At 40.3% G+C, this 17,431-nt stretch overlaps 1 protein-coding gene across 3 annotated transcripts in view; it reads left to right on the top strand.

The window, feature by feature from the left end:
* Positions 1–17,431, top strand: part of GNPTAB (N-acetylglucosamine-1-phosphate transferase subunits alpha and beta) — a 73,945-nt gene that overhangs the window by 46,222 nt on the left and 10,292 nt on the right. For 2 of the 3 annotated variants that reach the window (XM_021687564.2, XM_021687563.2), the window contains 11 exons: positions 5,189–5,350; positions 5,747–5,926; positions 6,139–6,309; positions 7,780–7,903; positions 8,993–9,196; positions 9,844–10,949; positions 13,077–13,276; positions 13,511–13,730; positions 14,382–14,495; positions 15,666–15,751; positions 16,008–16,106. In XM_021687564.2, coding sequence (XP_021543239.1) covers positions 5,189–5,350; positions 5,747–5,926; positions 6,139–6,309; positions 7,780–7,903; positions 8,993–9,196; positions 9,844–10,949; positions 13,077–13,276; positions 13,511–13,730; positions 14,382–14,495; positions 15,666–15,751; positions 16,008–16,106 — 2,666 coding nt within the window. The remainder of the gene's footprint in view (positions 1–5,188; positions 5,351–5,746; positions 5,927–6,138; positions 6,310–7,779; positions 7,904–8,992; positions 9,197–9,843; positions 10,950–13,076; positions 13,277–13,510; positions 13,731–14,381; positions 14,496–15,665; positions 15,752–16,007; positions 16,107–17,431) is intronic. The other variant, XM_021687562.2, reaches the window with a different exon arrangement.

Genomic DNA, 17,431 nt, shown 5'->3' on the forward strand with positions numbered 1-17,431 from the left:
AGAAGGCATTTTAGCTGCGCCCGGAACACAGCAGCCATTCTCCCAGCAGAGGAAGAAGTGGGAAAGACCATTCCAACGAGAGGGAACAGCCTGAGCAAAGGGCTGGAGGCTTGCAAGTCAGTGGTTTCCAGAAAACCAAGGCAGCTGTTCCTGGATTTTGCTGGTGCTGAGACTGGGAAAAGAGACTGAGGCCAGACTGAGAAAGTTCTGGTAAGGAGCCTGGACTTTATCCTGGAGGCAGGAGGCATCCTTAGGAGGAGCACTTGATCTGTTTCTAAGGAACATAGTAGCTGAAGGTATGGTGGTAGAGATTAAAAGATGAGGCTGGGCAGAAAACCAGTTCAGCCACTGCAGCCATAGCCCAGCAAGATGTTCAGGTTCAACAACTGTCTTGGCAGCGGTGCCAGTAATGAGAATGGTTCCAGAAACATCCATGAGAAACACTCAGCATGACCCTCTGACTTATTAGCTGTTGGGGAGAGGGAAGGAAAAATGAAAGGGGAAGTGGATGTTACTAGTGAAGATGGAAGTGATGGCTTAAACCACATTTGGAGCCTCAGTAGGAGAAGCAAGTTTTTTGGGAAGGAAACTCAGAGCTCAGTTTGGGGTGTGTTGTTAGAAGTGCTTTGTGGCGGGGCACCTGGGTGGCTCAGTCGTTAAGCGCCTGCCTTCGGCTCAGGTCATGATCTCAGGGTCCTGGGATCAAGCCCCACATCGGGCTCCCTGCTCAGCAGGAAGCCTGCTTCTCCCTCCCCCACTCCCCCTGCTTGTGTTCCCTCTCTCGCTATGTCTCTCTCTGTCAAATAACTAAATAAAATCTTAAAAAAAAAGAAAAGAAACCAGTCTTTAAAAAAAAAAAAAAAAAAAAAGAAGTGCTTTGTGGCATGTGGGAGGAAAGGGTTATTAGACACTGGACTTCAGGACCTCAACGGGCTGGACTTTTTTGCCCTCCCAGGGTCCTCCAGGAGGCCTTGGCCTAGGCCTGTGGCCTCCGAGCCAGCCAGTGCTCAGGTCTGCCCTGGAGACCCTGCCCGGGTATGAGCAACCCAGGACAGATACTGCCTGTTCACCTGTGTACCCCTAATGATTACCGCAGGCTTGGTACTTAGGGGGCCACTCAAGAAATGCTTATGGAAGGCATGAGCAAGAAGAAAGGCTGTGACTGAACACACCGCCATGTACCATGTCCTGGAATATAAAGGCAATGTTTGAGCAGTGTGATTATTCCAAGGAAGTCATTTTGGTTTTTGGTATCATGGTCATTTATCATTCTGTTTAGAGCAAAACTAGAATCCCCTCACCCCCAGGAAGGGAAGTGGGGGTTGAAAATATTTTCATTTGCAAAATGATAGATTTGAATTCATAAAAACTTTTCTGTGGAGTATAGTCTTACAAATCAAACAGTCTTCTATTGAAAGCTTTCTAGTTTGATCTGATTAATAACCCTTTAATTTATCTTAGAATTGTGTGTGATGGACACAGAATTCACCTTTTGGGAAATCACATTATCCATTGGTCTTTATTTTAAGCTCATTCTAAATCATTCTGTATTTTCATTGATAGTGGGGTTTTCATACGGTTTTTGATTTTTGTTGTTTACTTCTTTAATATATGTTAGAGCACGTGGAAAAATCTTCCCAAAGCTCTCAGGTACGCTCTCACATTTAGTTTAATTCAATACTATTGGTTGCTAAGTGGGTGTGCAAAAGAGAAGACACGGGCTTGTCCTCAAGCTACCTAGAATTACGTTTTGGAGGCAGTATGTGTGCATATGAAGTATTCAAGTAGCAAAATAAGATAGTATGAGCTATCAAGGAGAGTAGTACAGACCTCCAAGTTGGCATTTAGAGGCAGGAAAGGTGTGTGTGGATCAGAGACATGGGGGAAGTTTCCAAAGAGAAAGAGGCTGCACAGATCCTTGAAGCCTGACCAGGGTGTTTGCTCCAGCAGGAAGGACAGTGCTGGTGGGATGTGAACAGCATATTGTCCTACCTGAACTTTGTCACCTCAAACCTCTGTTCAGGGCAAATTCAAGGTAACAATAAATTGTAGTAATAACTGTATTAATAATGCCCCTTTTAGTGGCTTTCCTGAAACTGTCTGATGCACCTCCTCTTTTAAAGTATGGTACCCTTTGTTTTGGTTTCATTTCTAAAATAGACACTTCTGTAGATTAAAGCAACTCTGGAATTGATTTAAGTTTTATAAAACTCTTTTTTTGAGTTGTCAAATTACTGGAATGATTTTTTCAGTTGTATCAGTGGGCATGTTTTTCCCCTAACCTTATGCTACCATGTATAGGTGTATCAATCCATTATACTAGATAATGCTATAGTAACAAATACCCCGAAATCTCTGGCTTAAAAGTAGCAGACCTTTATTTCTCAGTCAAGTTACCTGTCTGTTGTGGGCCTGCAGTGGGTGGGTGTAGAAGCTGTTCTCTCTTTGAGAAACTTATAATTTAAAGAATTTAGATAAACTGAACAGCCGCCCTCATCAGCTCCAACTCCCTCTCCGAGCCCTTGTTGAACATCTCAGACCCACTCTCCTCTTCGCACCCTGATTCCCCATCCTCCCCATCTCTGCCATCCACCCAAGAGGCCTCTCCCGCTGGTGATGTGGCTGCAGGATACCCCTTGGTGCCAGAGTTGGGCTCCCCACAAGAACCTGGGAAGTCCCTGCCACCTCCAGCCCCACTGGGCCTGCCTCCGCCCCAGGAATTTGGCCAGGGGAACCCATTTATGCTCTTTTTCTGCCTTGCCATCCTGCTGGAGCACCGTGACCACATCAGGTGCAACAGGCTAGATTACAACGAGCTGGCCATGCACTTTGACCACTTTGTGTGAAAACAGCACCTGGGGCCCGTCCTTTGCTGGGCCAAGGCTCTCTTCGCTGATTACCTGCAGTCAGAGCTGTGGGACTCAGAGGAGGGGGCCAGGGCCACAACCCCATCTTGATCAGGCTCCTTCCAGCCCACCAGATCTCTGGTTCTTTACCACGAGGGACTAACGTGAGACCCCAGCTCCCTGCCTGCCAGCCCTAGATCTGCTGGAGTGCAGGGCCCTTTCTCCCCAGGTCTGAGAGTATGGGGCTCTGCCTTGGCACTGCCCCATGGAGGCCATGGCCTCCTTTGTCAGTTTATGTTGTGTTGTTTTTAACAACTGTACTTTGCACACATGAAGGTCACTGTAGTCTGTGTAAAAAAATAGAAAAAAAAATTTAGATAAACTTATAATTTCATGTAAGAAGCTATATATGGAAGCCCCTGCCCAAGCTAATCCAGCCTTCAGCACTTACTGCACCCACTTTTCCTTACCACCTCCTGTGTCTCTTCTGTGAAGTAAGGTGTCCAGGATTAGGGTGCCACCTAGTGGCTAGCAGAAGATACTTCTCCCCACCCTTTTCACCACTCACAACTTGATTATGGTGGCAGAAAAGCTTTTTCAACATATAAATATTCCCTTAAGCTCTTTACTTTTCATCTCTCTAGTCAGGAAAATGTCTGTGAAATTTCAAAATAGGTTTCCAGACGAAAATCAGTTTGTATAGAAGAGATTAAGATAAGGGTATTTGCCCAATAAAATTTAGAGTATTAAAGTACTACATTTATAAAAATTTAGTGATTTTTATATTTCAGGGAGCCCTCAGAGGTGCTGTGGGAGCCACCATGGGAGGGAGGGATGGAGCGGGGGAGGTTGGGGCGGACAGTGAGACTCAGTAAATAGCCAGATAGAAGAACATCCACCCTGTCTCCCACCTGTCCCCCAACATACTGAGGCAGAGTGACAGCAGCAGTGAGAGCTGACGTGCGGTGGGTGCTCAGTATATGCCAGGCGCTGTCAGGATGAAAGAAAGTAATCAGTCAGGAAGACAGTACACACCTGTGCATGTCTGCACCCATACACTCACATGCACTTTGTGGTAAGAAGGGGAAAAACATAAATGAAATTCTAACTTGAATCTCTAGTTTTTGGCATGGATAAACTCAGGAAAACTTTGAAAGATGAGGTAAATATAGTCAGGTAGCATATACAAGAGCTCAGAATGAGCCCATAATAATTTACATTTGCTCTGCTTTATAAATTAAGAAACTGGCCCTGTTAGGAGAGTCAATTCAGCAGAAGGGGTTCACTGTCCTAGATTAGTAGTTTTCAGTCCTCTCCCCCACCTTTTTAAGCTATGAAAGCCTCTTTTCATAGGAAATTGAATGATACAGAGTTAGAACATGAAACGGATGTGGTAGTGTGGTAGGAAAGCCTGTTTGTAAAACATGCTGATGTTTGTGATCATCTTAGACTGATGATTTCTTTGAAAGCTTTGCCCCAAAAGGTGTTTTTCCTAATGGAAACTGTTCAAGCAGCCCTGTCAAAGACACTCCTCTTAGGTGTGGGGCACAAAAGCTGTTTGGAGACCCTGCTAGCAGGCTTGCTCTCTACCAATCCCACAATGTTACATTGCAGAGTTTCCCCCAGTATAAGGAGATTGGTAATATTCTAGAAAAAAGGTCACAATTGGTTACCAGTTATGTTTTGTTTGAAAGCAGGACAATCGAAAACATTTGAGCCAGCACTGAAAATGGGGAGATTTCACAGAACACTTGGGGATTCTGGCCTCTTAGGAGATCTTGCTGCACTTGTCGATACTGAGTAGTGACTGTGGCTTTTGGATGGGGCCTGAAATGTCCCATTTACCACAGCTCCACCACTCCCTCTGTTTTACATACCTGGGTTCTTCCATTCATTTGGGAAGTGTGTCTGGCCTGTTTACATCTCCTTTTGGTAATCATAGGCTTACTAGTTGATAATCTACATAGAGAGCTAGAATTAATCCATAAACGTACATCATATAGATTTTTTTTATTATGTTAATCCCCATACATTACATCATTAGTTTTAGGTGTAGTGTTCCATGATTCATTGTTTGCATATAACACCCAGTGCTCCATGCAGAACATGCCCTCCTTAATACCCATCACCAGGCTAACCCATCTCCCTACCCCCCTCCCCTCTAGAACCCTCAGTTTGTTTTTCAGAGTCCATCATCTCTCATGGTTCACATACATGATACAGGCTTAAATATGTACTATACATTATATACATTTAATGGTTAAAGATCAAACTGGGAATTTAGAGATGTCTCTTCTCTGAGGCTCAGTTTTTCTACATGTAACCCTTTTGTTATTTTACAGTTACAGTTATATTCAGAGGCTAGTGTAGCACTTCTAAAACTGAATAACCCCAAAGATTTCCAAGAACTGAACAAGCAGACAAAGAAGAACATGACCATTGATGGAAAAGAACTGACTATAAGTCCTGCATATTTATTATGGGACCTGAGTGCCATTAGCCAGGTAAGGGATGCAGAGATTCTTTCTAAACCCTGATCAAAAGTGTAGATTGTTAAGGATTTATTTATAAGTCATTATATTAGAAGAAGGAAGAAGACTTAACAGAGAGATGAGTTGATTGGAACTTTTCTAATTTTCCAGTCATTGCCACTGGTTAATATTAACTGAAGTGACCTAGAATCAGATCCAAGAACCTTCTCTTTTAAAAAGTGCAAAAGAAATGTTGGGTATTTATGTTGTTTTAAATATGCTGAATGTTTTGCGTTTTTTGTAATGTTCAAATGTAGGACTCAGTCTGCCAGAGCACCCTGAAAGAAGATTGGGCAGAGGGGACAGCCAGGAGGAAAGGTGTGACTTAAGTGGTATTTTACATTTTCATGTGTGAAATGTTCTTCTCAGTCTAAGCAGGACGAAGATGTTTCTGCCAGCCGTTTTGAAGATAATGAAGAACTGAGATATTCACTGCGATCCATTGAGAGGCATGCTCCGTGGGTTCGGAATATTTTCATTGTCACCAATGGGCAGATTCCATCTTGGCTGAACCTTGATAACCCTCGAGTGACAATAGTCACGCACCAGGTCCATGACTTTCCATATATCACAAGGCTTTGGTTTCCTTTTCTGTCCTTCACCTATCCCTCATTTCATTCCCCTTTACATCACCCTCCCCACCTCCATCCCCTTCGATTCTTCTACTCATCTCCCTTCCTTCCTTCCAAAACCGAAGACAAAATGAAATAATTCTCATTCACCCTCTTTCTCTCTTGCCTTTGTTGTTGTTTTCTTAAAAGGATGTTTTTCGAAATTTGAGCCACTTGCCTACCTTTAGTTCACCTGCTATTGAAAGTCACATTCATCGCATCGAAGGGCTGTCCCAGAAGTTTATTTATCTGAATGATGATGTCATGTTTGGGAAGGATGTCTGGCCAGATGATTTTTATAGTCACTCCAAAGGTCAGAAGGTGAGTGCCTAAGAGGAAGGGATGCCTAGCTTAGAAGTCACTTAGGAGTTATAAACAGATCAGGAAAACAGTATACATACTACTGTATATACAGTTTGGGTCAAATAAGCATTTTTTGAGTGCTGAGCTCAGGAGAGTTAACAATTTGGGAGGACAAAAACTGCTCCTTAGTAGTTATTTGCTTCCCTACATTGTCAGACACCCAGAACCCACCTTCTATATTTTCTACTATGACAATAGCAGAGAAAGCAAAACCACTATGAAATACAAAATCATGGTTAGAACATCAGCACAATGGCCAAGATAAAAAGTGAGCTCAATTTTCTGCTTACAGACATGGATGAAATTTTATGTAAGGCAGCAGTCTCATCGTGGCTTTGAGAGGCATGATGGAGAGTGGTTATGAGCACAGACCTAGGAGCCAATAGTTGAGGATGGTCCTGGGCAATGATTTGATGTGTGTTTCCTGTCTGCATAGTGGGGAAACTAGGAGTACTCCTGTGGCCCTGTTAGAAGGATTCAGTGAAAAGTTGGAGAATTACCACCATAAACTTCTAAGTTACAGAAGCCTGCGACTGGAAATGCAAATTGTACAAAGCTACTTTTCCTTTTGCTGTTTATGCCATCCCAGTGTGCGCATTCTCTCCTTCCCCTGTTCAGTTGCCTCCTTTGTGTTTGTAGGGCTGCCAAGGTGAGCCGTGGCTTGGCAGGGGAGACACACAAAATCAGTAACTAGGGATAGTGATTTCTGTGCTGGCAGGTGTGCCCTCGGTGGGAAGGCGTGGGGGCCCAGGAGGTTGAAATCAGACCGGGCTAGAGAAGAATTCCCATCTGAATTGAAATGAACTTTGAAGAACAAGTAAGAGTTAACTAGATAAAGAAAGACATTCCACATAGATGGAGCATGCAGAGGCATGGAGTGTATTTTTTTTTAATTAAAAAGTTATAATGTACAAGGTCACTCATTTTGGAAAGCAGGCGAGTTCACAACTTAGAACACTGTGCTAATAATTTATCACAGGACCTTATGCACAGAGATAAGGATATTGAGGCTGCTTTTCTCAGCCATGAGACAAGATTATAGGTAAATACATCCAGGAATTAATGACAGTTGTCACAGAAAAGCAGTGAATATGTGGTGTACTTTCTACCTGCTTTGGCATGCTTTTGTACTTAAGTCTGACGTGTTGCTGTTTTATTTCAAAATAGATCATAAACTAATCCATGAGTTGAGTTCTTGTCTGCTTTCCTTGAGTAATGAAAAAGAGTAAATGTGGTCTGTAAGAATCATCGACAGAGCAGGACTCTAAACTACTGTAGCAGACAATGTAAAATAGGCCACGTGGATGCAGTCAGCCAGCCCAGGGAGAATCGTAACCTTTACTGGAGGCTCAGTTTCTTTTTTTTTAAAGGAATCCTAATTTGAGATTAAAAAGTGTCCATTTTATTTTCTTTCTGGCTCTGTCATAGGTTTACTTGACATGGCCTGTGCCAAATTGTGCTGAGGGCTGCCCAGGTTCCTGGATTAAAGATGGCTACTGTGACAAAGCTTGTAATAATTCAGCCTGTGATTGGGATGGCGGTGACTGCTCTGGTAAGGATGTGCTCGCAGGTAATTTATTTATGTTTATGAACTTTTTTTCCATTCTTAATCATCACTGAATAAGTACAGTGACTTAAACATTCCTCATGTATGAAAACAATACATAGAGTAATCAATAGATTCTGAAGGTAATGACTAGTGTCCCCATCCGGCTCAGTTTTTTCATATTCTCCCTTGTTGAGGGCATATTCCCAGGCTGACCCTGCACTTGAAAATACCTTTTATTATTTAAAATATGAAAATCAGGAATATCTTTAATTATGTAAACTCAAGAGCAAGAATCACTCTAACTGGTTCTAGGAGCTCACGGCTGGTGGCTTTCAGCAGCAGCTTGCTGTCAGTGAGTAAAGAGAAATAAAGATCTTATCTCTTCAGCATCTCCGCTCTCTTTCTTACATCTCTTACCTGCATTTGTTGATAATAGCACGTTTTTACATTTATTGATTGCCTTTCAGTTTATAAAGCATTTAAATTTATAAAGCATTATCCATTATCCACTTGAATTTCTTAGTGACCTAAGGAGGAGAGAGTATGTGTACAGATATTATCATTCCCATATTCCATATGCAGAAGCAGATTTGAAAAAGTGCTGAGTATTAGAAGAAACAAAAGTTATGTTCTGTCTGATGTACTTTTGAAAAATGTAAGCAGCCGCAGTGAGAGAACACAGACATGCCAAGATCCGTGCAGTCCAGAGACCTGTCCAGAGACATCAGCCCCTAATAGAACATTAGCATTTGGTGATGAGGTCGGCACCCCATATTAGAACATGTTTTGGCAGTTCTGACAGGCTGCACACACACCTCTACGTGCCCCTGTGGGCAAGTTTGTACTTCAGGGTTGCACAGCTAGTAAGTGCCAAGGCCTGGTCATCCCATGCCCAGTCCTCTGTCAAGTGATGCTCCCTTTTTAGTTTGTTTTCTTCTTAAGGTACATGAAATTTTCTGGTAAACAATGGGGTGAACCTTTTCTGACCGAAATGCTGGCATCAATCTAGATAGCACTACTGAGAAAGAAGGAACTGTCCTTTTTCCAAGATGATAAGCACAGCAAGATTCTGTCTTCCTCCTCCCTCTACAGGTAACAGTGGTGGGAGTCGCTATGCTGCGGGAGGCGGAGGTACCGGCAGTATTGGAATTGGACAGCCCTGGCAGTTTGGCGGAGGACTCAATAGTGTCTCTTACTGTAATCAAGGGTGTGCGAATTCCTGGCTTGCTGATAAGTTCTGTGACCAAGCTTGCAATGTCTTGTCCTGTGGGTTTGATGCTGGCGACTGTGGGCAAGGTATATTTAACACGTAAAAAGATATTTAGAATAAGGGGATCAAAGTCCTTGATAAGTAGAGGGAGGTTTGTATTGTTGTTACTTAAAGTAATTATTCTCTATGAATCCCTTGCCCATCCTTGCATCTAAACTAGCTGTAAGTGAAAAGAGAGGACACAGATCTTTAAAAAACAGTAGACACTAGAGCTGCATCTTTTCATGTTATTGCTCCAGTCTGACTTACTTTGTACTAGGCAGATATACTTTCACTGAAAATATATGGCAAAGGTTTAATTTAGAAACAATAAAAAGAGACCAGTAATACACTAAGTAAGAATGGTTTAAATGCTGGATCTTGTTGATCACTTATCCCTGGAGGACATTTTGGCAGATGGTTGTATTTTTTCAAATGGACACAAAGTTGAGAGTTGATCAGTGGAATTTGCCATATCTCTGTAGTGAGTTAGAGTCAGCATTCCACGTTGATAATAGTGATTGCTTCAGATAATAAAATGAGCCCCATACCAGCAGTTCTTATATTAGAATGTTTTATTCCTAAGTCAATTTAAAGTCATTCTTAGAAAGTGAAAACTCAAACCCTAAGAATTAAAGGAAAAGGAGGGGAAAATGCCTCATTTTTAAAGTCATGTTTGTGTTTTTTCCTCTAGATCATTTTCATGAATTGTATAAAGTAACTCTTCTCCCAAACCAGACTCACTATGTTATTCCAAAAGGTGAATGCCTGCCTTATTTCAGCTTTGCAGAAATAGCCAAAAGAGGAATCGAAGGCGCCTATAGTGACAATCCAATAATTCGACATGCCTCTATTGCCAATAAGTGGAAAACCATCCACCTCATAATGCACAGTGGAATGAATGCAACCACAATACATTTTAATCTCACATTTCAAAATACAAACGACGAAGAGTTCAAAATCCAGATAACAGTAGAGGTTGACACAAGAGAGGAACCCAAAGTGAATTCTACGACCCAGAAGTCTTACCAAAATTTGGTTAGCCCCACAACACTTCTTCCAGAGGCGGAAATACTGTTTGAGGATATTCCTGAAGAAAAACGCTTTCCAAAATTCAAGAGACATGATGTTAACACAACAGGAAGATTCCAAGTGGAGGTGAAAATTCCCCTGGTAAATATTTCACTCCTTCCCAAAGAGGCCCAGTTGAGTCTCAGTAACTTGGATTTGCAACTAGAACATGGAGACATCACTGTGAAAGGATACAACCTGTCCAAGTCAGCCTTGCTGAGATCATTTCTGAGTAACTTACCAGATACTGAAGTAAAAATAAATCAAGCTGTAATAACAGATGAAAGAAATGACAGTGTAGAGGCCCCACTGGAAAAACAGGTTCACAAAAGCATCTTGCCGAATAGCTTGGGAACATCTGAAAGATTACAGAGGTCGACTTTTCCAGCAGTGACAATGAAAGTGAATGGTCACTACCAGAGTCAGAATCCACCCCCGGACTTAGAAATCGAAGAAAAATTTAAATCTGAAATTCTGACCCAAAAAGTAAGAGGCGGAAGCATGTCAACAGAAAAACTCTCATCTCGGATTGTTCCACTGGAAAAGCAGATTACAAAAGAAAAGAAAATAACAGGGAAAGAACAAGAGAAAAACAGAATGGAGGAAAATGCAAAAAACTACATAGATAATAATGAAGTACTACCTGGAAGAAAACTGCAGCATTATACAGACAGTTACCTGGGCTTTTTGCCATGGGAGAAAAAGAAGTATTTCCAAGATCTTCTTGATGTAAGTTACATCCAGCTTTATTCTTTCCCATGCTCCGGGAAAATAAATAACCTTATAAGTAAGTGATAATTATATAATAATAGGTACCATTTATTCGGGACTTTCTGTGTCAGTCATTAAACTAAATGCTTTTTCTTACATGGTTTATTGCCCTAATACCCCTAACAATAAAAATACCTTATAAGGTTATCTACTATCATGATCCCCATGTCACAGTTTAGGAAACAGCCTTAGTGTGAATGAGTAAGGGAGTTAGACAGGGGCATGCCCTGAGTAAGTAATAGAACAGGAGTGGTATCTTATCTTCACTTGGCATGTTGTGATTTCAAAAAATGCTTTTGCATATGCTGTGCGAGTCAGATCTGATTATTTTTCCAATTTTACTGATGAAAAAAACCCCAAGGTGCAAATAAATTAATTAGCTTCCAGTGTGAGCCAAGCCTCAGGGTTCAAGTGCTCACTCACCCTCCTGGACCACGGTCTCCATGGTGCCATGGTGTCATCTATACATCTGCCAAGTGCTATCACTGTGTTCACTGCAGGGAGCACTATTAGAACACAGCTTTTGGAAACTCAAAGGGCAAGCTGGGAGGACAGTTTTGTGGGTAAATAATTGTAGCAACGTGATAGGTGTCTCCTGAGGTATGAGCACAGAGTCCAAAAGGAAAATTTCTTAACTTTGCCTAGGGGTATTGGGGAAGGCATCCATGAAGAAGTATCCTGTGAGCTGACCTTTGAAGGGTTTGTAGGAGTTGACAGACCAAGAAAAACCCTGTGGCTGAGGCTGGATCATGAACAGAGTGCAGCCATGAGTAGGTGTCAGGCTGGGAAAAAAGAGGTTGATGAGGGGAACTGACTTATTGCATTGTCTTTGGAAAGTATCTTATCCCTGATACAGTAGTCATTTACCAATTGTTGAGTGAGGGATTGCAAAGTTCTTGCCTGTGATGATTTCCTCTCTTCCCCCTTTCATTACTTACTTTAAATTACAAAAGTATTACAGACTAGTGGCAAAAATTGCAAGCAATCCAGAAAATATACAATAAAAAATGAAAAGATCTCCCTCCTTCCTTCATCTTCCTACTTGAAATAATCACTATGAATATAGTTTGGCGGGTATTTTTCCAGTATTTTATATAGTTATGCTAACACACAAACTATATAAATACGTGTTTTGCAACAGGTAAATTGCTCTGTGGTTGCCTCTTGATCTAGTAGTATGTAAGCAAACCCATGCTAGTGTTTCTGTGTTTTTTAAGAGCTGTGTTTGTTTTGCAATTACAAATAGTGTTGCAATAAATATTCCTGTACATATAGCTTACTCTTGAGAAGTTTTTACTTCTGTAGGTAGAATTGCTAGGTTAAAGTTAAATTTAACTGTGTCCTTCTAGAATGCCATACCACTTCATACTTACACAGTGTGTAAGAGTGCTTGTTTCTCCACAGGCTAATCAACAATAGTATCAATCTATATTTTTTCACCAGATTGAGAAGCAAAAATATTTCATCTTTGTAAAGTGTGTTCAGATATTCTGCTAATATTCTTTGCCCATTCACTCAGTTTTGCCTCTTATTGGTTTTGACAGGGTTCTTTACATTTTATAATGTTAACACTATTTTTTGGTCCTTGTTCAGAACTCAAGTGCTTACTGCTTTGATGTCACCAGTAGAAATAACTTGAAATTTAAAGTGCTATCAAATTAATTAATTTATTTTTATTTTTAAAGTAAGCTCCGATGCGGGGCCTGAACTTAACAACCCTGAGATCAAGATCAAGAGTCAGATGTTCAACCAGTTGAACCACCCAGGCGCCCCTCTATCAAACTTTTTAATTTTCTAAATACTGCATTGAATTGGCTATGAAATTTCATGCTCGGTGACTAGGCCTTGAAGAATACCCTGTAAATAGACCTCCATTACACAACTGTTGTTCACAAGCCTATGTTGGTGATACTTTCACCGAAGTCCAGTTTAGTCCTGCTCTTAGGATTCGTAAAGTGACCCGTTAGTGCTCATTTCATTTGCCACAGTTAGTGGCTAGTTATATAAACTAGTACTTATTTCTTGTTAACAAAGTACACTTGTGCACTAAACATAATGCTGTGTTACATGGAATTCTCTTTTCAGGAAGAAGAGTCATTGAAGACACAACTGGCATACTACACTGATGGCAAACACACTGGAAGGCAACTGAAAGATACATTTGCAGATTCCCTGCGATATGTAAATAAAATTCTAAACAGCAAGTTTGGATTCACATCTCGGAAAGTCCCTGCACACATGCCTCACATGATTGACCGAATCGTTATGCAAGAACTTCAAGATATGTAAGTCTTGCTTATTGTTTGAGTTGCTTGCATGTGCTCAGAGCTGTCTGCTTAAAATGGCCATCTTTGCTGTGCTTGATGTAAGGCTCTAACACTTGGCAACTGATATATTGAAGGTATCAGCTAAGTAAGTGGGAAAGAAAAAGATTCTAACTCCGCAAATGTTGGAATATATTTGAATGTAGATTAATGTCTATATTTTAAATATCCAGAGCTCACTATATGTTTGGACAGGTTCCCTGAAGAATTTGACAAGACGTCATTTCACAAAGTGCGCCATTCTGAGGATATGCAGTTTGCCTTTTCGTATTTTTATTATCTCATGAGTGCCGTTCAGCCACTGAATATATCTCAAGTTTTTGATGAAGTTGATACAGACCAATCTGGTGTCTTATCTGACAGAGAAATCCGAACACTGGCTACCAGAATTCACGACCTGCCTTTAAGTTTGCAGGTGTTGTATTTTTTTTCTCCTAAACCTTCTCTTTCACATATTTCATTGTAATGCAAGTAAAAGTAATTCTTAATATTTAATGGAGGTATTCACAACTAGTCCATTTTTAGTGCCAGAATTAAAACCACATTTGAGGTTCATATTTTATGAGATTACATTTTAGACTTTAGGTAGGCATTGCTATTGTATTATCTGGAGAAGAGCCAGACCATCCCTGCATATAAGATTCTCGTGACAGGTTCATTCAGGAGCTTCAGGTGGCCCACTGGAGCTGTGTCTCAGCCAGGCCTGGGTTGTTGCACAACCTTGGTCACAGCATCCTGTAGTCCCAGGAGTAGGAGACTAATTAATGGAGAGTGCCAAGGTATATCTAACTGCAGGACCTCCCATCTGGGGATCCCCCTGACTGTCTTGGGTAAATAGTGCCTCATAGTCCAATATGTTCTACTTCGAGATGAAGATGAAATATTTGTGTTTATATTATCTCATTCGGTTCTTTTTGGCGTGTTTTTGTTTTAAGAATCATATAGTCAAACTCCCTTTGAAGATAGCATTTAAAGAAATTTTGGAGACTTTTACATAATTTTTATTTTTAAAACCACAGTTATTACTTACACATATAAGGTTTATCCTTTTATTTTGCTTTGTTAGGATTTAACAGGTTTGGAACACATGCTAATAAATTGCTCAAAAATGCTCCCTGCTAATATCACTCGGCTAAACAGTGTTCCACCAACTCAGGAAGCATACTATGATCCCAATCTGGTAAGTGGCATGAGTTCCTTTGTGTAAAAAGGAAGTATATCCTTATCAGGTATTATTTATACCAGTTTTGTATAGCATTTCAAACAGTAGAAGCAGGTTCTATATTTATATCTTTGGTAGACAGCAGAAGTCCAGATAATCCAGAATCATTTATATCTTTTCTTTTCTCCTGTCTAGTGAATGTTAAGCTAATATTGAGATTAGTTGCTAATATTCTATAACCAGACATCTGTTCACTAAGGATAGCAGAGGATAGCCAATGAGAATACTTCAGAGAGTTTTGCTGGTGGCATGGCCTATGTACACTCTTACTTAAGACTTCTCTTTCCCCCCATCTGTACTTCCATATCTGTCCTTCACTGTCTTTTATCTTCTCCTTTTTTATCTTTCTTATAAACTTTGGTTCCTAGTAAGACTTTACAGTTACCAAGCCCCTGCATTTACGTAGAACTGCAGTGTGTTCTTTCCTAAGGAAGGTGATTTACACAGAAAACAGTTATTCTTCTTGCCCTGTTATAGGCATGATGAAAGATTATTGATATTTTAGTTTTCTTTTGAAATGCATACATTTTCCTTCATTAGCAAAATATTTTAGTATTTGCCAGATGTCTGGCATGAGATTTAGAATCAGCAAATATCCTTTGTTAAGAATTAAGTAAAGGCTGCTTGCTAATGGTAGTAAGTTAGTTTTGAGGCTCATACAAATAAACTACTTGGAGCATGAGTACTAGTTACACTAACAACATTAGGTAACATGACTCGAGTGAACTCTTAGCAAGGTGTTGGCTTCATTACTGTAATTAACTGTGATTATACCTACGATAAAGTATTTCCTAATTAGATTAAGAATGACAAGTTAGCTTATGAGTATGACATAGACTAGTTCATTACAATTTGTTAGAAATTTCTTTCTGAAAAAAATTCTCCCAGTAACTTTTGAGACTATTTTAACAGACAGTGTAATGTGTGATTAAAATAAAAATTTATTTACAAAAACAGGCAATTAGCCTGCAGGCCATACCATGATAATTTGATTTTTTCAAATACTGCATTAAAGTATTTGTCTTGATCATGGATTCTTTGGTCCCCCCTTAAATTTTGCACAGAGGTCAGTGCTTCACCTGCCCTACCCTAGTCTTGGCCTGATGCAATGTTTGTATTTTCTCATAGCCACCAGTCACTAAGAGTCTAGTAACCAACTGTAAACCAGTAACTGATAAAATCCACAAAGCATATAAGGACAAAAACAAATATAGGTAAGTAGTATATACATTTTCTCTGTTTAGTTTAAGAATAACTGTAGGAGTCTGGCATTTTCATAATTTTACAATAGTTTATCTCTTAAACCTTCTTTTAAAATTTATGTGAGATCGTTTTCTTTAGTAATACCAAAAGAGTAAGTCATTCTCAGGATATTGACTGTTAAAGTTTTATAAAATACTTTGCTTACTGAAATTCTGTTTTTATTTCCACATAAATATTTACACTCCTTAAATATGTTTTGATAATTAGGTTTGAAATCATGGGAGAAGAAGAAATTGCTTTTAAAATGATTCGTACCAACGTTTCTCATGTGGTTGGCCAGTTGGATGATATAAGAAAAAACCCCAGGTACTTTTTTCTTAACCAATAAACTACTTTTTTGAGTACTTTTAGGTTCACGGCAAAATTGAACAGAAAATACAGAGAACTCCCATAACTTTAAAAAATGATTTTTTTTTTTTAAAGATTTTATGTATTTGAGAGAGAGAGCGCGCGAGCGCACAAGCCAGTGGGGGAGGGGGAGAGGCAGAGGGAGAAGCAGACTCCCCGCTGAGTAGGGAGCCCGATGCAGGGCTCGATCCCAGGGTCCCGGGATTATGACCTGAGCTGAAGGCTGACACTTAACTGACTGAGCCACCCAGGCACCCCAAAAAATGATCTTTAATCATGCAAATAAACATGAAAAAAGGCAGTGAGACTCAAGAGAAGGAAGTGGCTTATTTTGTTTGGAGCAGGTGGAATGCCTAGTGGTGAGGTAGTGTTTGAGCTAGAGATAGGAGTTGTGAGTTTAGATAGGGTTCCCCTATGCACAGGGACTAGCACAGACTTCTAAGAATCTGGTGACATGAGCTGTTCAGTGAGGCCAAGGGGTGGACTCCATCACAGGGAGTGGGGCCAGATAGCTGGGATTCTCATAGCATTTCTAAGAAACGAAAGTTCTTAGAAAGTTTCTAAGAAACTTCCAGAAAAGTTGTTTTGGTGGTTAGACTTTGCAATTCAAAGTTCAGATTAGCTTCTCAGGAAAAAAAAAATGCTCTCACAAATGTGAAAATTGATCCCAGCCTTGGGACGGAATAAATGTTCAGGTTTATGTAAGTTTTGAAAACTTCCAGCCTGGTCCCCTAACAGTTGCCTTGGATAGTTTGATAAAATTAGTCAAAATCTGCATTTTTGAGTTTTGAACTTTAGTGGGAAAATGATATTTCATCAGTTTCCTGGAAAAAAAGACCTTGGCATGTAAAAATTGAATGTTTTTCATCTGAGTCTTTTAAAGATTTTTTTAAAATTTCTTTATTTGAGAGAGAGAGAAAGCAAGACAGCATGAGCAGGGTGAGGGGCAGAGGTAGAAGCAGACTCCCTGCTGAGTAGGGAGCCCCATGCGGAGCTCGATCCTGGGACTCTGGGATAGGGACCTGAACCAAAGACAGATGCTTAACCGACTGAGCCACTCAGGCACCCCTCATCTGAGTCTTTAAATGCTGTTGTAAGTCTTCAGTTTCACCTCATTTAAATTATGATTTTAATTATAAATGAGCAGAGATGTAAAATTTCTAGACAGGTAGAGCCATGGTATTTTTTTCTAAAAATATCATTCCTGTTGTGGCGGGGGGGGGGGGGGGGGAAAAAAGAAATTTTAAAAAAAAAAAAAAAATTTTTTTATTTTTTTTTTTTGG

This window comes from Neomonachus schauinslandi, chromosome 5, assembly GCF_002201575.2.
Source record: "Neomonachus schauinslandi chromosome 5, ASM220157v2, whole genome shotgun sequence".
Taxonomy (NCBI): Eukaryota; Metazoa; Chordata; class Mammalia; order Carnivora; family Phocidae; genus Neomonachus; species Neomonachus schauinslandi.